The sequence below is a fragment of the Anomaloglossus baeobatrachus genome, chromosome 4 (genome assembly GCF_048569485.1).
Source record: "Anomaloglossus baeobatrachus isolate aAnoBae1 chromosome 4, aAnoBae1.hap1, whole genome shotgun sequence".
In the NCBI taxonomy this organism is placed as follows: Eukaryota; Metazoa; Chordata; class Amphibia; order Anura; family Aromobatidae; genus Anomaloglossus; species Anomaloglossus baeobatrachus.
The window spans coordinates 380,999,207-381,021,444 of NC_134356.1; the positions used below are offsets into that span (position 1 = coordinate 380,999,207).

General features: G+C 41.5%; 1 protein-coding gene across 4 annotated transcripts in view; it reads right to left on the reverse strand.

The window, feature by feature from the left end:
- The window catches only part of CACNA2D1 (calcium voltage-gated channel auxiliary subunit alpha2delta 1), a 1,186,557-nt gene that overhangs the window by 330,567 nt on the left and 833,752 nt on the right, over nucleotides 1-22,238 (reverse strand). For all 4 annotated transcript variants that reach the window (XM_075345217.1, XM_075345220.1, XM_075345219.1 and 1 more), the window contains exons 8-10: nucleotides 20,533-20,602; nucleotides 17,688-17,738; nucleotides 12,958-13,057 (exon numbers count right to left, since the gene is read on the reverse strand). In XM_075345217.1, the coding sequence (XP_075201332.1) occupies nucleotides 12,958-13,057; nucleotides 17,688-17,738; nucleotides 20,533-20,602 (221 nt within the window). The remainder of the gene's footprint in view (nucleotides 1-12,957; nucleotides 13,058-17,687; nucleotides 17,739-20,532; nucleotides 20,603-22,238) is intronic.

The following is a 22,238-nucleotide window of genomic DNA, read 5'->3' on the forward strand; positions in this document are numbered from 1 at the left end:
TGCTCTCCATGGTGTCTCCAGACTCTGTCACATCTGTCATATGTGCTCAGTGTGAACCTGCTTTCATCTGTAAAGCCCACAGGGCGCCAGTGGCGAATTTGCCAATCCTGGTGTTCTGTAACAAATGCCAAGTGTCCTGCACGGTGTTGGGCAGTAAGCACAACCCCCATCTCTGGACGTTGGGCCCTCATGCTATCCTTATGGAGTTGGTTTCTAACTGTTTGTGCAGACACATGCACATTTGTGGCCTGCTGTTCCTCTTTGCACAAAGGCGGAGGTAGCGGTCTTGCTGCTGGGTTGTTGCCTTCCTACGGCCCCCTCCACATCTCCTGGTGTAATGGCCTGTCTCCTGGTAGCGCCCCCATCCTCTGGACACTACGCTGACAGACACAGCAAACCTTCTTGCTACAGCTCATAATGATGTGCCATCCTAGATGAGCCGCACTACCTGTGCCACTTGTGTGGGTGGTAGAGTCCGTCTCATTCTACTGTGACGCCCTGGCCGGGCCAGGTAGTCACAGATAGGGCCCCGCACTACACCGTTGCCTAACAGTTGACAGCAACCAAACATATAAAACCCTAGCCACCCCCCTCAGTGCTTGATAGACACACCAGGGGGCGGAACCAGGCAGTTGGAAGACGCCTACTGAGGAGTCTCAGACAGCCTGAGGCAGGAAAGTTTAGTTCTAGTCTAGAGTTCTGTTCTAGAGTTCAAGTCTAGAGGTCAAGTGGAGATGTGTGTGGGCTGGAGCTGTTTGCAGCTCCAGCAGAGGAAAGACCCAAACTGAACCGGTGCCAGGGTAGGAGCCCTGGTACTGCTGGCTAGGAGGCAGACGGTGGTCCCCGTCTGCAGGAGCCGGGAAGTTGGCTCGGTGGAACCGACTCGGAAACTGGAGCACAAAGGGGGGTACTCAGACTCTTAAGCTAGGTCCAGAAGCTACTGGGGGCTAGCTAATTAACTGATTGCGGCCAGGACTAGAGGTCCTGTCCCACCCAAAATCCCCACTGAAGACAACAGCCCAAAGAGGGGGATAGAATGCCACCGCTCAGAGATCCCACGGGCCAGCGTCTGCGGGCAAAGGGCTCCTCAGGCAACCACAAGCCGGGAGTGGACTCCTGACATTGCAGGCGCAGGTAGTCCACCATCACAAACAGGTGCAGGAAAAAGACGGAAACCACCAACCAGGTGGGGGACTAGACTGCAGCTGGCTGCGGGCACCGACCACCATCACCTTGGTTTACCAGAGACTCATGTGTTTACTAATAGTGAGTACATCAGTGCCCTCTGGCCGCCCATCTCCCTGCACCGACAAACATCCCCAACAGGTCCCAGGGCCACCATCCCTGCCCACGGAGGGGTTAACAACTTGCCGCGCAACATCTCCCCTGGGTGCCCAGTAACTGCAGCGGTGGTGTCCACCTTCACCACATCCCGTGGGTGGCGTCACGAACTTAACACGGCTCCGGCCGTACACCTACGTCCCCAAACCAGCAACCCCTTTTTGATTGATGTGACCGTAGGACCCCCTGGTCCGGAGACCCTCGACCCTCCCACTGAAGGTTCGGACCCGAGCGGCTCAGCTGCCGAGCACGGGGCGGTACACTACCATGAGTGTGAAAGCACAACCAACATTCAAAAGTGTCCAAAACATCAGCCAGAAAGCATAGGTACTGAGATGTGGTCTGTGGTCCCCACCTGCAGAAACACTTCTTTATTGAGTGTATCTAGATAACTGGCAATAATTTCCATCTGATGTCTATTCCATTTACACAACAGCATGTGAAATTGATTGTCAATCAGTGTTGCTTCCTAAGTGGACAGTTTGATTTCACAAAAGTCTGATTAACTTGGAGTTATATTCAGTTTTTTTTAAGTGTTCCCTTTAATTTTTTGAGCAGTGTATATTAGATAGATATAATTTTTGTGTCACCATATACTAGTTTTTCATAGATAGAGTTGTAAGTTGGCTTGTTTTTGCAGGTCAATCTGTACTTTTTGCTGGTAGCATTTTGGGATACATTTGATTTTTTTCTTTACTTTTTAAAGACAACATGTCATGTAAAAACGATATTGACCTGTGGATATGAGGATAATCTGCAGGTTAATAGCTTTTTGATGTCATATGGCTGCCACACTGAGTACCCCGCTTCCAGGAAATAACCTTCATTCCTTCCGGCAGCCTCGGGTATTAGTTATAGAGGTTTCAGTCACCGCTCTGTATAGTGAGCCATGGTTATAACCATGCCCCCGGCACTAACAGCTGGCTCAGCTTTGCATCAGTAAAGAAACAGCACCAGCCGCACCTCTATGAGTAAAAGTCCAAGGCTTCCAAAAGGATTAAAGATCATTCATACCTATAATTATTTTTTTTTTTTTGCAGAAGGCATAAGCATTTACATTACATCTGGAATTGTTTTTTTATTTTTTTTTTTTTTTACAGAGTTCATCATGCAGTAAAATTGACATGATAACTTTGCTTTGTTTGTTGATATAATTACACTGTGTGCACAATTATAAGGCAAGTTATATTTTAGAGGATTTTTTTTATTATTGATCAACAACTATGTTCTCAATCAACCCCAAAGACTCAAATATTAAAGCTTAATATTTTTGGAAGTTGGAGTAAGGTTTTTTTTTAGATTTGGCTATCTTAGGAGGATATCTGTTTGGTAACTAATACTGTGCAGAATTATTAGGCAACTTAATAAAAACCAAATATATTCCCCTCTCACTTGTTTTTTTCATCAGGTAAACCAATATAACTGCAAAAAAATTAGAAATAAACATTTCTGACATGCAAAAACAAAACCCCAAAAAATTAGTGACCAATATAGCCACCTTTCTTTCTGATGACACTCTACAGCCTACTATCCATAGATTCTGTCAGTTGCTTGATCTGTTTATGATCAACATTGCGTGCAGCAGCCACCACAGTCTCCCAGACACTGTTGAGAGGTGTACTGTTTTCCCTCCCTGTAGATCTTACATTTTATGAGGGACCACAGGTTCTCTATGTGGTTCAGATCAGGTGAAAAAGGGGGCTATGTCATTATTTTGTCATCTTTTAGACCTTTACTGGCCAGCCACGCTGTGGAGTAGTTGGATGCATGTGATGGAGCATTGCCCTGCATGAAAACCATGTTTTTCTTGAACGATACCGACTTCTTCCTGTACCACTGCTTGAAGAAGTTGTCTTCCAGAAACTGGCAGTAGGTCTGGGAATTGAGCTTCACTTCATCCTCAACACGAAAAGGTCCCACAGGTTCATCTTTGATGATACCAGCCCATACCAGTACCCCACCTCCACCTTCTCCACCTTACTGGGATCTGAGTCAGAGTGGAGCTCTCTGCCCTTTTCTGATCCAGCTACTGGCCCATCCATCTGGCCCATCAAGAGTCACGCTCATTTCATTAGTCCATAAAACCTTTGAAAAATCAGTCTTAATATATTTCTTGGCCCAGTCTTAACGTTTTATCAGTCTTATGTTTCTTGTTCAAAGGTCGTCGTTTTTCAGCCTTTCTTATCTTGGCCATGTCCCTGAGTATGGCACATGTTGTGCTTTTTTATACTCCAGTAATGTTGCAGCTCTTAAATATGGCCAAACTGATGGCAAATAGCATCTTGGGAGCTTCACGCTTGATTTTCCTCAATTCATGGGCAGTAATGTTATGCCTTTTTTGCCCAACATGCTTCTTGCGACCCTGCTGGCTATTTGCCATGAAACGCTTGCTTGTTTGGTAATCACGCTTCAAAAGTTTGGCAATTTCAAGACTGCTACATCCCTTTGCAAGACATCTCACAATTTTGGACTTTTCAGAGCCCGTCAAATCTCTCTTCTGACCCATTTTTCCAAATGAAAGGAAGTTGCATAATAATTAAGCACACCTTATATAGGGTGTTGATGTCATTACACCACACCCCTCCTACAGAGATGCACATCACCTGATTTACTTAATTGGTAGTTGGCTCTCAAGACTATACAGCTTGGAGTAGGACAACATGTATAAAAATTATCACGTGATCAAAATACTCATTTGCCTAATAATTCTGCACACAGTGTATGGTGATACCCACTTTAATTAGGCTCAAATGGAATTGATTAAAGAGTATCAAATATTACAATTATTATGGGACTTACAGGTTATGACATTACTAATGTCCAAAGAGAGAAAGAAGTGATGGTTTGTTACTGCCTTTCACTTTCTGAATAATCAAAATAAAATGTTTAGTAAAGGCCCTCACTCACATGGGTCTACAATGATCACATTAGCCCCTACAAAAGTTACCAGTGTTTACAGTAATAATTTCAGAATTGAATGTTAGTGTCCAATAGGAGATTTTTTAGGTTAATTTAAACATAATGTAGCCCTGTGGCATTGATTTGACAAAATCAATGATACACATCTACTGTCACTGCCTAGCTTCAGCTGGCACAAGATGTAATACCTCACTAGTCACAGTACCACTGCGGCCTGTGATTGGACGCAGCAGTTATGTGACTTGAATATGACTTGAATGTGACTTCAAAAAACATCACATGATGCCTTTTAGCAATTTACCTGACGTCCTCAGGTATTTTTTTGTTTTGTTTTTTCTTTTTATGTTTGGACAAGGGCGCAAGGGATGTCATATCAATTGTCATCTCAGGCAGCAGGAAAGCCATATTTGGTCTGGGTTTGCTAATTTTGTGATCACATGATGCATTGAGTGATCCCTGATATCCTAGCAGGGGCTTTATCCAGTGGGGCTTAGGATTACCAGATCAGTTTGACCATGTAGGTAGAGAAGCTCAAATTTCCAGTATAACTAAGAACTAACTAAGCCCGATAGGTAAAAAAAAAAAATATATCTAAAGAAAAAATATAAAGTAATAAAAAAAATAAGACATCAACAATACAAATCAGAGGTAGTCAGCATCCTGATCAGTTAAAACATCACCCTACTCAAAATTTCCATAGTGGAAAAGTAAACTTGCTTTACAATGCTATTGTATGTGCACCCTTATACAGTTAAACTAAAAATAATGTGATTGGCATAATTGTTTCTCTTGCATTTTTTTAACCCTTCATCGATCTAGGACATATATATATATATATATATATATATATATATATATTTATATATATATATATATATATATATATATATATATACATACATACATCCTAGGTCTCTTCCGTATCTTTGATGTGGGCTCACATGTTTCCTCGCACACGTCTGCTGATCTGATCGGAGATGCTGATCTGATTGGAGATCCACCCACGCTGTAGCTCCTTATATCATACTGTTAAACTCTGACCGTGTGCTCTAATGCACTCTGGCAGGGATCGCGCTGTTCCTCACCAACATCAGCGCTCCTGTGATACAATCATAGGTCGCCAATAGGTTGTCATGACAGCACAGGGTGATCTGATGGCCCATGCTGCGGTCTTGACTCCACTTCCTGTGAATGCCAGGAGAGCGCCAGCACTAATTGGAGATCAGCATTTATGAAGCATTGCTCTGATCAGCATGAGCGACATCGCTACCGATATATCGTCGTGGTCACATCGTTAGTGACACAAATCCGGCGCCGGTAGCGACATTGCAGCGTGAAACACTAATAAGTGACGATCAACAATCCCAAAATCATTCCAAAACGGTGATCAAACGTTGACACGTCGTTCATTTCCTTAATATCGCTGCTGCCACCGGTACGATGTTGTTCATCGTTCATCATTCCTGCGGCATCACACATCGCTATGTGTGACACAGCGGAAGCGACGAACATCTCCTTACTTGCGTCCACCGGCAATGCGAAGGAAGGAAGTGGACGTGATGTTACGTCCCGCTCATCTCCGCCCCTCTGCTTCTATTGGCCGGCCGCTTAGTGACGCCGCAGTGATGTCGCTATGATACCAAAAGCACCTCCCCTTGAGGGAGGGATTGTTCGGCGGTCACAGCGACGTCGCTAACCAGGTATGTGCGTGTGACACTGCCGTAGCGATAATGTTCGCTACGGCAGCGAGCACCAAATGTCGCACGAGCGATGGGGGCGGGAGCTATCACCCTCGACATCGCTAGGAATCGCTAGCGATGTTGCAGCGTGTAATGTACCCCTTAGGGGACTAGTAAAATCAATAAAAAATATAAAACAAAGTTTTTAAAAATATAAAAAAAATTAAAAACTAAAAGTTCAAATCACCCCCTTTTGCCCCATTGAAAATATAACAATAATAATAAAAAATTCACATAATTGCTATCACCGCCTTCAAAAATACCCAATCAAATCTGATAGATAAAAGGTGTAACATTGAATTAAAATGCAGTAACAGGCAATCAAAATGTTGTATGTAATCAAAAATGGTATAATTAAAAATGTCATCTCAAGGTATATAAATAAGCCATCAAACAGTCCCAGATCATGAAAAATGAGAACACTAGTGGTCTTGGAAAATGGCAGCAAAAGTGCAATTCTATTTTTTGCAAACTTACAAAAAAAAATTCACCAGTTAGATAAAAGTTAAACTATAGATGTTTGGTGTCTATGAACTTGTACTGACCTGCGGAATCATACTGTCAGTTTTACCATAAAGTGAACATTGTAAATAAAAATCCCAAAAAACAATCGTGCAATTTCATTTTTTTTGCACTTTCACTGCACTTGGAATTTTTTTCCCAGTTTCCAGTACAATATGTGGCAGAATGAATGGTGTCATTCAAAAGTACAACTGGTCCATCAAAAAACAAGCCTTCACATGGCTGTATTGATGGAAAAATTAAAAAGTTATAGCTCTTGTAAGACGGGGAGGAGGAAACAAAACTGGAAAACAGCGGGTGGTGAAATGATTAAATTTAAATATATATATATATATATATATATATATATATATATATATATATATTTTAAATAAAGCAACAATAGATATTTAAACCCACAGCTGAAAAATTTGTGTCTCATGTTTAACAAAAAAAATAGTAGATAACTTAACATTTTCAGCAATTTAGTAATAAGAAAATGACAGATCTCAGTTGAGTATACTGTCGGCATTTTACTTCACTTTTTTGATATGAAAAAGCTGTACAATCAAATCATATTACACTGACCATGTCAGCAGGTGAATCAGAATCTCTAAACCACTAGGAGCGAATCTTTGGCCTCATCATCTTCCACTTTGTGCCATCCACCCAGGCCTATAACTGAATTAGTCGGACATAATAGCCATTCTTCCCATACATTTGCAAATGTATAAACAGCAAGCTCTTATTCACATGCAAAGAGCATCCCTTTCTTGAGCAGGGATGACAATTAAGATGGGAAGATGTGACACGTTAACCCTTAGGTGATTTATATCGCCACTGCGTGGTTCACGAACTGCAGCTTACCAAGAAACAAATGCATTTATATAATTAAAAACTCTGCACTTAAGTGTTTCTGCGCATTAATATTTAAGCCTCTTGTTCGTTGAGACTTCAGCATAAATCCTGATACGGCTGATTAAGTCACAGTGTCATTTTCCTGCCTTCACTGGCAAGAAAGTATATCCTAATCTTTTAGCTGTGACCATGAATAATGATAGGCAAGGTTCAGCTAACAACATGATTGGTAGTGCCACTTTTATTTTTATCTTAATTCTCAAGATAGATGTAAGCAATTGGAGGACTGCGTGTCTGAAGCGCGTATGAAAGAGATATTTGAGGATTGTGTCTTGATTGCTTTACATCAGTCTTATTTAGAGGGAATGAAAACGGTGTATCCTTCTCTGTATATTGTCACCTGTAACATCTTAATTCTGTGCTATAAGATTCATGAAAAGCAATAAAACTCATTTTAAAGGGATATTTAAGGAATAACTAATACACGAATGTATGACCTTGAGGTTAATGAATGACAAAAGTAAATAGAATAACACCAAAGCACAGCCATGTAGTTTGGAACTACACAATGAAGTACACAATGTTCTACTCATATTATAGTATATTCTTATATTATAGAAAAGTGTTATAGCGATGATGATAATAATAATAATAATAATAATCGATTCCATCAAAGCTAAAACTAGAGACTATATTATGCTATTACAAAGAAATCTACCAGACACATCAGTCTTGATACTTTTGCCCCTGACATTTGTTAATATTATTATATAGTGAATATTTCACATATAACACCATCATATTCCACAGCATTATACAGATATCATCATCACTGGGGCTCAGAATATAAATCCCTTATCAGTATGTCTTTGTAGTATAGGAGGAAACTGGGGTACCTAGAGGAAACCCACGCAAACATGGGGAGAACATGCAAACTTCTTCCAAATGTTGTCCTAGGTGGGATTTGAACCCAGGACCCCAGCATTTCAAAGCAGCAGTGCTAGCGACCAAGCGATTGTGCCACTTTTAAACCACAATTAAAAGCATTATACTGTCTAATATATAAAACTCACAGCTGGGTATATAGGTAATTTAGCTGAGCAAAAAGGAGGTTATCCAGCTATTTATTCCAGGAAGCCGGCCCGAGGTCTCTCTCCATGCCCCACGTCCTAAAAGACTGATTCTAACCCAGAACAGGTAAGCTGATGTGAGTCCTCTTCTTCATTTATGTCTAGATATAGATGATTTAGATGACTGGATCTATGTAAACTGGTGACTTACTGAAAAATATCAGAATATCATAAAATAAATGAATCATGAAAAAGGAGCTCCAGAGGAGTGGTATACACCTCTGTATGCGCTGCTTGTCATGAATTTGCCCCACCCCAATGCTCTTGACCCACCCCAGCTCTGCTCACTTTGTTGGATCTGGGCACAAATGGCGTTAGAAAGCTAAAAGTCGCACAATTTTAGTGCAGCCTCAAGTTGCACCAACATTTTATAACTTTTCAAAGCTTTTATTCATGTAAAGCTTTGATGAATCGAGCCTATTATCTCCAATTCATCCAAAAAGCAGTGAATGCCTGAATTTCTAAATAGTTTGCAACTAAGCTGTGAAATTATTTTGTGGGTTACGGTTCTTATAACACTCCTCATCAAAGCATGAATTTATTTGATCTGCTCCATCTCTTACAGATCAGCTTTTTGCAGAGTCATGCCAAGGAATTAAAATACTTTGTGATATCACAGCTTCTTGGATGGTGGTAGAAGCTTATATCATGCTGGAAGGAATAGGACATTTTTCCACTGGACTGTTCTACTTCCATTATTGAGAAAATAAAGCAGTGAAAACAATATATTTTATAATATTGACTTGGCAACTCTGGGTAACAGGCCAAAAGTTTGGCTTGGACACCTACTTATGGAATGTATTTGTAATTGCTCACGCTTTACCGTGATGGCAATCACTCTTCTCTGTATACAAGTATAGGAGAATGATGCATTCGAGCATTGACCTATGCCTGCAGTAGAAAGTACAAATATTCCCTGTCCTCCTGCAGACCCAAAATCTGGTACACCCATCCACTTATTCAGATTACCTAATACAGAATCTGAAATTAGTGTTTTCTAAATATATCCCTTAAACGTCATTCCCTTTACTTGGTAGTTTAAAGATGGAAATCAATCACTGAGCTAATTTCTACCATTTCTGGTAAATAGTGAAAGTAAAGCCCACTTTACACGTTGCAATTAGTTGTACAATCGCATTTGCGATGTGACACGCCCAGGTTGCATACGGGATCTATGAGATTTCACGTTGGTCGTTCATTTGCTGTCACACGAGCGTTATTAGTCTATGTTAAATTGATCAATTTTGTGTGCGATCCTTTAGATCATGTGTTCTGTGACGTATGCATTGGGCACCTTTTTTTTTTTTTTTATCTATTGACTTGCCAAGCGTGTGTAATGCGTGTGTAATGTGGGATGCGTTTTTACTATGTCATCTGCCATTCAGCTCTGCTACATGGCCGCTAACAGCAGACACAGACAGCCATGTAGCAGAGCTGAATGGCAGATGACAGCAGACACAGACAGAGCCGCACTGTCAGAATGAACTCGGGTGAACTTCACCCGACTTCATTGTGATGCTGCGGCTCTGTCTGTGTCGCGTCCTGATTAGCGGTCACCAGTGAAGACTCACCGGTGACCGCTAATCTCCTGAGTAACTGAAGTTACCAGCCCTCTCTCATATACTCACCAATCCCCGATCCCCGGCGCTGCACGGCTTTCTCACTGCTCCGGCGGCTTTTACTGTTTTGAAAAAGCCGGCCGCCCATTAAACAATCTCGTATTCCCTGCTTTCCCCGCCCACCGGCGCCTATGATTGGTTACAGTGAGACACGCCCCCACTCTGAGTGACAGGTGTCACACTGCACCCAATCACAGCAGCCGGTGGGCGTGTCTATACTGTGTAGTGAAATAAATAATTAAATAATTAAAAAAAATGGCGTGCGGTTCCCCCCATTTTTAAAACCAGCCAGATAAAGCCATACGGCTGAAGGCTGGTATTCTCAGGATGGGGAGCTCCACGTTATGGGGAGCCCCCCACCCTAACAATATCAGCCAACAGCCGCCCAAAATTGCCGCATACATTAGATGCGACAGTTCTGGGACTGTACCCGGCTCTTCCCGATTTACCCTGGTGCGTTGGCAAATCGGGGTAATAAGGAGTTATTGGCAGCCCATAGCTGCCAATAAGTCCTAGATTAATCATGTCAGGCGTCTATGAGACACCTTCCATGATTAATCTGTAAGTTACAGTAAATAAACACACACCCGAAAAAATCCTTTATTAGAAATAAAAACACACACATATACCCTGGTTCACCACTTTAATCAGCCCCAAAAAGCCCTCCTTGTCCGGCGTAATCCAGGATGATCCAGCGTCACTTCCACCGCAGCTGCATGGAGGTGACCGGAGCCGCAGCAGACACAGCCGCTCCGGTCACCTCCATGCAGCAAATGAACACAGCCGTGCGATCAGCTGCTGTCACTGAGGTTACCCGCGGCCACCGCTGCATCCACCGGTGGCCGCGGGTAACCTCAGTGACAGCAGCTGATCGCACGGCTGTGTTCATTTGCTGCATGGAGGTGACCGGAGCGGCTGTGTCTGCTGCGGCTCCGGTCACCTCCATGCAGCTGCGGTGGAAGCGACGCTGGATTATCCTGGATTACGCCGGACAAGGAGGGCTTTTTGGGGCTGATTAAAGTGGTGAACCAGGGTATATGTGTGTGTTTTTATTTCTAATAAAGGATTTTTTCGGGTGTGTGTTTATTTACTGTAACTTACAGATTAATCATGGAAGGTGTCTCATAGACGCCTGACATGATTAATCTAGGACTTATTGGCAGCTATGGGCTGCCAATAACTCCTTATTACCCCGATTTGCCAACGCACCAGGGTAAATCGGGAAGAGCCGGGTACAGTCCCAGAACTGTCGCATCTAATGTATGCGGCAATTCTGGGCGGCTGTTGGCTGATATTGTTAGGGTGGGGGGCTCCCCATAACGTGGAGCTCCCCATCCTGAGAATACCAGCCTTCAGCCGTATGGCTTTATCTGGCTGGTTTTAAAAATGGGGGGAACCGCACGCCGTTTTTTTTAATTATTTAATTATTTATTTCACTACACAGTATAGACACGCCCACCGGCTGCTGTGATTGGGTGCAGTGTGACACCTGTCACTCAGAGTGGGGGCGTGTCTCACTGTAACCAATCATAGGCGCTGGTGGGCGGGGAAAGAAGGGAATAGGAGATTTTTTAATGGGCGGCCGGCTTTTTCAAAACAGTAAAAGCCGCCGGAGCAGTGTAAATGCCGTGCAGCGCCAGGGATCGGGGATCGGTGAGTATATGAGAGAGGGGGATAGACTGACATGGACAGAGAGTGAGGGACAGAGATAGTGACCGACTGACAGAGATTAGTGCATGACAGACATTGTGAGGCGCTTCAGAACGCAGCTTTTCAGCTGCGCTCTGAAGCAGACCTTTTTTAAGCTGCGGTGCAGAGCGCACACCTGCGCACATAGCATCAGACACCAAAATCGTTTGAGGGATGTCACACGTTACAATTGACTAGGTTCTTGCAACAAAACGCTCAATTCTAGAGAATGATACGATGTGTTTGCGATCAACGGTTTTGCGTTCAATCCTGATCGCATGTAGCTGTCACACGCAGATACGTCACAAACGATGCCGGATGTGCGTCACTTACAACTTGACCCCAACGACGGATTGTGAGATATATTGAAGCGTGTGTAGCGGGCTTTAGGGATACAGGTTCTATTCATGGCTGTATCTCCAAATCTAGTTGGGGGGATAAATACTTTATCTACTATTGTACTACTTTTCATAGAATCATAGAATGATAGAATGGTAGAGTTGGAAGGGACCTCAAGGGCCATCAGGTCCAACCCCCTGCAAGAGCAGATTTTCCTAAATCATCCCAGCTATATGTTTATCCAGTTTCCGCTTGAAGATTTCCATTGAGGAAGAGCTCACCACCTCCCGTGGTAGCCTGTTCCACTGTTTTATTTTGTTTGTTTTTGCCATGCTATGGAATAATGATTTGCACTTTACCGAATGCTATGTAAAATGCAATAAATAAAAAAAAGAAAGAAAAACTGTAGCATTTAGGTTTGTATTTAATTTACTTCTAACAGAGGGAAGCCAGTGAATGGGAGAGGTTTGGTATATACCATACATATCATTACATTTCTAAGCGGCTTCTTAGATCATATAAGTTAGTAAATAAAAATAAAATACCCAGCAATTGTTCTCTTGTTAGCAGTACAAGCCACTTTATATTTAACTGCTTCATTGCGATTGGATTAAATAAATTAAATTTCAGACAAGATTATAAATGACTAGATAAGTGGAAATCTCTTGTGTTCAGTTGATTCTATCACATCACTACAGATATAGCAAAGGGGTAAAAATTGTCAGTCATTTGGTTTTCACCATTTTGATAAAGAATTGCCTTGGAACGGTACCAAATTTCATAAACCTTAAGTGGTGTACATTATACAAACACATTACTTACAGCCGCAACATTCACAAAGTCATCGTCTGAAAGAGTTTCCAACATCTCAGATACAGAGGTTCTTATCAACTTCAGCGTCAGCCCACTGACACTTCCGCTCCTTTAAAAAGAGACATGAGAATGAGACAGGGGTTACAAAAATAAATAAGCCTGAAATATTCTAATCAGTTTCAGGTGCAATGTCAATGAAATTAATTGAAAAGCTTTTCTTGGTTCCCCATGTACGTCCATTTCGGCCTCCTTGGGATAATAGGCTTTTTAAGGGATCTAAATAGCAGCTTGTCTGCTTCAGGGTAAAGCTCAAACAGGAGGTATTGCAAATGCTGATGAAACACATTTCAGTAATATAAAAGTATTTCAATCCATTTAAAACATCAGATGCAATCTATTCCATCAAAGCGACAAACTAGAGAATAGATTTTTTTAGTACAAAGCAATCTACTAGACACATCAGGCTTGATGCTTTTCCCCCTGACATTAACCTAACAAAGAGTCCTCTATGGAAGCCAAGAGATGCTTTTAATACACTCAATCTTGCACTTTTCACTCAAAATATACAAAATATACAACTATAAATAAATGACAAAGAACATGGGAGCATTTAGGGAATGGATTAAGAAATAAGCAAGTAAACCTATGTTACATATTGGTTCATATTTTATAAGTTAGCAAATTTAGTTACCAAGTATGCATATGTACAGCTATTGCATTTTCTTCACACATATACCCCAATGCAACAAGATACCACGATACAGAAAACAGTATCTCAACACTTAGCTTGACATGTTTGATACTTTGCATTGTGTCAAGTTTTCTACATCAAGATATTTTATGCATAATAGGATAGTTATGGCATTGTGTGAGACTAGAAGATGCCACCATATTGATGGTAAACTAGTGCTCTATATTATCGAAGCATGAATGTGTGTATGTGAAAAAGTGCATTAATTATTTATCCCACACAAAAAGTACAATTCAATTATTAGATCATGGTATAATAAGTTTCACAATTGGATGTGTTAAAAAATTTCAGTCCTGTGATAATTAGGGATGATCGAATACCTCAAATATTCGGCTTCGCAAATATCCGACAAATAGGTCGCTGCTATGCGAATATTTGATGTGCAATGTAAGTCTATGGGAAGCCCGAATAGTTGTGAATAGTTGTTATTTGTGTTTCCCATAGACTTACATTGTGCATCGAATATTTGCGAATAGTCGAATAGCGGCAACCTATTCAGCAAATATTTGCGAAGCCGAATATTTGAGGTATTCGATCATCCCTAGTGATAATCTTATAAATACGTCCCCTGCTATGTACTGTGTAATGGCTGTGTCTGGCCATCCAGAGCTACTGGTGGCCAGGGGAGAAAGCATGAGTCAGTTATGATAAGTGAGTATACAGCAGAAACAACAAGGGCTTGCAGCTGCTGCTTTGTGAGGAAGCACATTTTCCTGCCTGAGGAAACACAATTCTCTGTATGAGGTAACACAGAATGAGTGTTTCTGCCTGATCTACAACCCTCTAAGCTCAAATGTCCCTGACTTGATTGATGATAAAGAGCTTATAGGTGTGTAATGGTGACAGAAAAACTTAGCCCTATGTTGACACCAAAAAATTGGTTCTCTCAGGCAGGGAAATGTGTTATCCCAGAAAGAAGCAGCCATGAGCCCCTACTGTTTTTACTTTATACTCATCACTTATAAGTGACTTACACTCTCCCATGGCCCAGAGCTGTGACATATACCAACCATGAAGAGTGTGCACAGTGACTACCATGAAAAGAAGCAGCTGTCATGGATTTGTGAAGGCTCGCTGACAATCCTGTGGCAGCGAGTGTAAGAACATCCCAGAGCATTGGCAGCACGTATTATCTGACAGTTCCCTGTTTATGCAGCTGCGGACTCTAGGACCATAGGAATCTGTCAGTTTTTCCTTGCTGTTATAAGTCTCTGACTCCCTTTATAAACCTCACTCTGGGGATAATTGGGTGCGGTTTATAGTTTGTTCCTGACTGAGCTGTGAAGAAGTCATGTTGTTCTGTTGCTCCAGTCTCCTGTAGTTGCTGCAGCTCAGATAAATGTTTGTCTTTTTCATCTACCAGGGTTCTCTGGATTGCAGTTGCATTTCCCCTGTTTTGTTGCTCCCTTGTGTCCTCCTTTAGTGATAGTGGTGTTGATGAAGAGCTCATACCTTCCATCCTTACTTATGACCATTTGCGAAGGTGAAATATGGTCCCAGGTATTCCAGCTTGGCGACAGGTACAGAACCTGTATAGGGTCTACTAGGACTGTGAGGGGGAGCTGTAGGTCATAATCTTGGGTCACCACTTCCCCATTCCCTAGCTATTAGGCATTCCTTCCCCCTTCCTGTGTGTTGTCCTTTACGGCCAGCATAGGTTCTATCCCCGACTGTGACAGCAGCTTTGTAGAGTCAAACATGGCCATTACATGGTACATAGAAAGAGCACATATATAAGATTATCTCAGCACACGAACATTTTTTTTAAAAACATCCAATTGTGGAACTTATTATTCTAAGATCTATTAATTGAAGTGTACTTTGCTTGTGGAACAACCCCTTTAAGCAAAATAATAAAAAAAAGATATTTATTCCACCATGTACTGGTAATCTGTAGTTTTTAGCAGAATAATTTTCCCCTAAGCCATTTGAACATGAGTATGACAGATGCATTTCAGGGCATGTATTACCTGCCTTAGATAACACAGGAGTAAAACCAACCTCCCTTGGTTTACTAAGCCAGACATAAATCTGCTTTACACCAATCTATCGTGCGATAGATCGTCGGGGTCACGGTTTTTGTGACGCACATCCGGCATCGCTGGCGATGCTGGCCTGTGTGACACCTTCTAGCGACGCAGTATCGCTCACAAATCGTGAGTCGTGTACTGCTCGCTAGGTTCCATAATATCGTTTAATTTAGTTGATCATCGTTTCCGTGGTAGCACACGCCGCTCCGTCTGACACCACGGGAACGATGAGCAGCTCACCTGCCTCCCGCGGCCGCCGCCGGCTCTATGTGGAAGGAAGGAGGTGGGCGGGATGTTTACATCCTGCTCATCTCCGCCCCTCCGCTTCTATTGGCTGGCGGCCGTGTGTCATTGTGACGCCGAACGTCCCTCCCACTCCAGGAAGTGGACGTTCGCCGCCCACAGCGTGGTCGCACGAGAGGTAAGTATGTGTGACGGGGGTTACCGACTTTGTGCGCCACGGGCAGCGATTTGCCCGTGGCGCAAAAAGGACGGGGGCGGGTACGATCGATTGTGAAATCGCATAATCGGTCGTACCATGTAAAGCAGCCTTTAGATCAATAGAATCCTGCTATGAAGACCAAATTAGTAAAACCATGATGTCTATGAGAATAATGGCTGTAAAAAAACATTTATACTACATTAGAGCCATGTGAAAGCAGTCTCATTGGCATTTGTTACCCCATTGTCTGAAAACATAACTTATACATCCTTGTTAATCATTAAAAATCACAATTAGTGTATCATTAGAAATAAAAAGTATAAAAGTAGTAATCTACATGTGCGGTAGCTCTGTCAATTGTAAATGAATTGCTTATGATTGTGACCCTATAAATCACTCATTTCATAATGTAAACTATTTATTCTTCCTATCACTGTCAAAAAGAGGTTATTAAAAGCGGTTAGAAATTATTTTAAAGATTATGCATCCCCTAAGTCTTTCTTCTCTAGTGGGAGAATATCTGCTATTATTAAAGATCATTAAAGAGACTTTACATAGATGCAGCTATATAGCTGTAAAATAGGCATTCTCTGGTACACTACATATACAGTATATCGTCTATAACTAAAATTGAAATACAAAAAAATGCTAACTACTTATCATCTATATTGATCAATATGAACAGTTAAACTAATACACATTAAAGATCAGTCACCAGATTGTTTAGAACAGTCTGAATACATTATTAAATAAATCTCTTAGAGCTGTTGAGTCGGATGTATGTACTTTGATATTGCATCTAATGAGCAGTTCATAGGTCCTATGGCTCGAGCTGGACTCATTAAATGCTCAGTTTAAAATCAGTCAAAAAAATATTAAATAAAGGATTTTACAACTATTGTTATATAGATATTAAAAGAAAATACATCAGCCTCATCAGGTTTAAAAAGTCTGGTTTAGATGTAAGCCTTTTTATGGACAAATGTGCTGTCATACTCTCTGTAAGGGCTCGGTTCCACTTGCGCATAGCTTCTGATTTGAGAACATCGGAAGTGGCGATATGCTAATGACCCTCTGCTGCGGGTGTCAGCAGAGGGTCATGCTACTGTGTTGCAATCTTGTGATCGGATAACAGCTGCGGAGAAGAGGGAAGGAGAACTTTCTCTCCATCTCCTCCGCTGCCTGTCTCTGCGTACATCGCACTGCGCTGAGATGACATGCGAGTTCAGTGCAATGTTTCACACGCACCCATAGACTTGTTTGGGGGTGTGTGAGCCGAGGCTCGCTGCCAAACACAGCATTCTGTGATTCATTTCTCATGCCAATATGGCATGTAGAAATCAATCACAGATGGACACTGCCCCATAGTTTTGCAATAGAGTGAGAGCAAGCCGATGTTTTATCAGATTGCACTCGTCCGTGCAAAACGCAAGTGGAACCGAGGCCTAAAGGGAAAGAAAAAAAAGAAAATGACCACTCACACAAATAAATAATTTTAAATATAAAGTATACATACACATCCACCAGGATAAGCATGTCCTTTGGAGATGCAGCTCCTTGTATGTACCTAGAGATAAACAGAAAAAAATTATGTGTTTCTATATGTATATGTTGTATTTGTTAGGTGTTTCGTTCTAGACATACATTATTAATGACGTATGTTTAAGTATGTCATCAATATCAGGATGGTGGGGGTTCTAACACCTCCTGGTACCCACCGATCAGCGGTTTGCTGCTACAGAGATGGTCAGATGTGTGAAATGTACAGAGCTGGAACTGCATGGTATCATTTACTGTAAAGTGGCCATACTCAGGTATTGCAGCTCAGCTGATATTCTCTGACATGCGCTGCTCTGCAGTACCCGTGCAGCCATTAATTAAAGAATAGAGCTGTACTATTCTGGTTCCATAGACTGTTTACATCTGGCTACCAAAGCTGAAATGTCATGAGTGTGTCATGGCCTTATCTCAGGGTAATCTGGGATCAGAATGTCACAGCATATTGTGGATCGTAGATCTGCTTTAGTGCCCAACAAGGGCATAGGCATGTGATCGGCACATGGGGGGACACCCATCCCGGGACATTAGGGAGAAGGGATCAGCCTTAGGTGAGTGTTAGAAAGTGACCCTGCTCCCCTCTCTATAGCGCAAGGGCCTACCTGTCACTGTCATCTCCCTGTTTTTGAAGACTAGTGTAAGCTTGGGAACTAGAGCTCCATATCTCTATCTGGGACTCTGCACTTAAATGTTGTTTTGCTTCCTTTTGTACTGAAGTAACTAAATGTCAGTTTTTCTGCCCGCAGCTCTCCTGTAGTTAAGGTTAGCTGCACCTGCTTTGCAGTCATACCACCTTGTGTTTAAATAGCTAGGTATCCCAGCAAGCTTCGCTGACTATACAAAGTCATTTGTATGAAAGCCACCTTGGTGGAAGGAAGGTGCTGTGGATTCTCCTGAAGTTGTATCCTCTCCATTTTGGTTGTTGTCCCCTACCCTCTTGTTTCTTTAGTGCAGCGGTGGGGTCTAGTGTATCTCACCCGCCTCTAACTAGTGAGGGCAACTATAGGGTTTCTCAGGGTCTCAGGGTGCTGCTCTGTGACAGTTGCAAAGACTGTATAGGGACTGGCAAGGAGAGTAGGGACAGCTACAGGTGAGTTTAGGAGTTGCCCACTTACCCTCCCACTAGTCCCAGGGCCCATCATTGTTAATGTGTCCCTGGTGTTCCCCCTTGTCTGTGGTGTTTTTTTTGTGTGTTTTTGGTTGGGAGTCAGACCTCGGTTGGTCTGAACGTGCTTATCACGCGTGTTGTGTGACACTACCATTGCATTGTGTATCACTTGTCTTGCATCACTCGTCGGGGGTTGTCCTCTCCCTGGCTTAACACCACCCGGGCTTTACTGTGCTGTGCCATTCACTAGGGGAACGCTCGAACCTTCTGACATGAAATGAGCTAAACAATGGGAGGGTATCAGATACCCACTAGTCTGATTTTAATGACCTACATTAACTAGAAATCATCAATATTTAAAACCATTTAGACCAATTAGCTAACAAAGTCTATGTAATAAAAGTAAAATAGATTGGATCTCTACACAAATATTAAATATGCATATTTTAAATATATCACTTGAATGTATCAGCTTCCATTTTGAATACATCTGTGATACCAGAAATGTTATGAAATCTCTATTTAATTCTAATATAGTTATTGTACATGATGTAATCTGAATGAGGCTCCAATTTGCAGGCATTGTTTGCTGCATGACACAGTCAGGGAGATCAGCTGTTTTGGAAAATGGATTTGGATAATAGATTTTTTTTCTCTTTTGCTTACAAATGTGTTTACCACATTTTCCATAAATCCACTTATGGTAACCTTGTCCTAATTGAAGGTATTGAATGTATCCTAGTACTTTGTATCAGAAGTTTTCCGTGGAACACAATTACTCTATGAGAAGGATGTTTTTAGTAATAAACTAAAAGGTCTTTAGAAAAAATAGAAGTTGAAGGGCCTTCTGTTATACAGAGGCTAAAGTGCCTTAGGTATTTCATGAATACAATAGTACAGAACATCATGTAGTTACCTTCCCACTCAAACTCTCCATCTATTTTTGAATCTCATAACACAGAGGATAATAAAAGAATTCCAAGGATGCAGCTATATGGAAAATCCATCTCTAATTGACATTATTTATTATTATATTATTAGAAACTAGAGACGTCCTACGTCACATCACTGACCTCTGCTAGAATGACTTCAATCCATAGCGTTCACTATCGGTGTATCTATCTGTAAACATGTATGTGTCCATCATTTGCAATTAAACACACTGAGATTGGAAAATGTGCTGTTCTGCAAACTAGGAACTAATTAAGATACGCTAGATAATGCTTATAATGCACTAACATATGCATAAGATATTAATTATTTCCTTGACAGGTATTTTTAATCATTGGCTTATTAAAAAAAAAAAGAATATGCGCTTTTAATTACTGATCGTTTATAAAAAACAAAAATATAGGTACTTAATGAGGTCCCATATTTAGTTCTGTGCTGTTTAGACTGTTTAGGGTTACAATTTTTAATTAACTAGAAAAATAAAGGTCACACTTATATTCTGCTTAGAGTTCAGCAGAAACCAGAACCATTTTAATAGACCACTTCAACACCCACAATTCATTACAATTTAATTTGTTAGCAATATTATTTATTGTGCTCTCATAATGAAAAATAATGAAGCAGAGAGACCAAATGATCCATGTTTACTCATTGCTGTCCTTTTTTTTCCCAGTTATGTTAATGTAATTGAAACAGGGCCTATTAATGACCATACCAGAACAACAAAAACAACAAGTCCACTCACCATGGTCTTCTCCGCACATCATAAAGATCGATTTTATTTGGAGTTCTGCTCTTATCCACCCATGGAGAAGCTAAATAGGGAACAGTAATTAGTTTTAAACAATTATATTACTTGTTTTTATTATAATTACAAAAAAATAAAAGTTGTTTTACAGGGAATATAAAAAAAAAGTTGTTTGAATCTTTGCCAAATAGAAACTGAACTTAGATAGGTCTATATAGCACAAATTATTAGTAGGGGAAGAGCCAGCATGACTGCCCGGTCTCCTGATCTAAGTTAACTTCTTTATAAACACCTCTGAAGCTATTCCCTATTTCACAAGATCAAGCAGACGGGCCGGTTCTTCCAATTCGAGAATGGTCCATGTTTTTCAGATGTGTAAAACCAGCCTTACTAATATACATGAATCATAAAATTGTCAACGACGCCCCATTTTCAAACATGCTAATATTTCCAGGAGCTCCACTTCGGCATTCTTTCTGACACAGATGTGCTTCACAACTCCTCATTTCAAAGTCCATGTATGGATAGCAATGTCCAGATGGACTGCAGGTTTTCCTACCTACATTAACAGCCTCATTGTCAAGCATGAAGTTGGAGATGTCAGTATACAACGTGTGACACATGCAATCAGACCAACGGGTGTCTGACGCACTACCAAAAAACACCACAAAATGGGGGACTCACTGGGGTCACGATCACGATACAATGGAGGTCCCTGCCACTAGGGATAGGGGTGAGGGGCACCTCCTGTACTTATCTCGAGTTGACTCCTGAGCTTCATAGTATACTTATACAGGTTCTTTCAATCTGTCAGTGAGTAGGGTACCTGGTTCTCTCAGTTGGTCCTAAACTCATACCTGTCCACTGAGTAGGCTGACGAGTTCACTAGACTTGCCACTAAACTAATAAACATTTAGGGAAAGGAAAGACAGAAAAGGGGAATAAACAGAACGATGCAAGACACCAAACTTCACCATAGAAGACAAACTCTAAAGTAGTAGGTGGATGGGCATAGGACAAAACCTCAGCAGTTCCTTCAACCAGGCTGGCCAAAGTAGAAATGACTCAAGATTTGCTGGGAAAGTTCCAGTATTTAACTTAAATGGACATGGACAAGCAGCAACAGCTGACCTGCCTTGCTCAGAGCTACTGGCAACAAAACTGAAATTAACTCACAAGACACCAAAGGAAAGGAAACCTCATTTAAATGAGGAGTCAAGATGGATATGGGAGGCTCCAGTCCTAAGGCTGTCACTAATCTCAAAACAGCAGGCAGACCACTGTGACACTCATTTATATTTGGGGATGGTTTTTCAAATAAGGAGATCCATTATCAGTTTGGAAATTGAGGATTATGAAATTACAACTTGTGAAGCTTGTCTTATAGAGCTTTCCCACCATTGTGTCAGCACATGACCTTCTTCATCAAAGCTGATGCAGAGGCAAAGGAGATGCACATTATATTTTTTTTTTTGCAGATTAGGCCATAATAGTAGATTTAGATACATTTCTATAGGATATGACAACAAAATGGAAGTCAAGAAATGGCAGTTTCTTTGTTAGAAGCAATAGTTAAGGTACCGTCACACTTAGCGACGTTCCAGCGATCCCACCAGCGAGCTGACCTGGCAGGGATCGCTGGAGTGTCGCTACATGGTCGCTGGTGAGCTGTCAATCAGGCAGATCTCCACAGCGATCAGAGA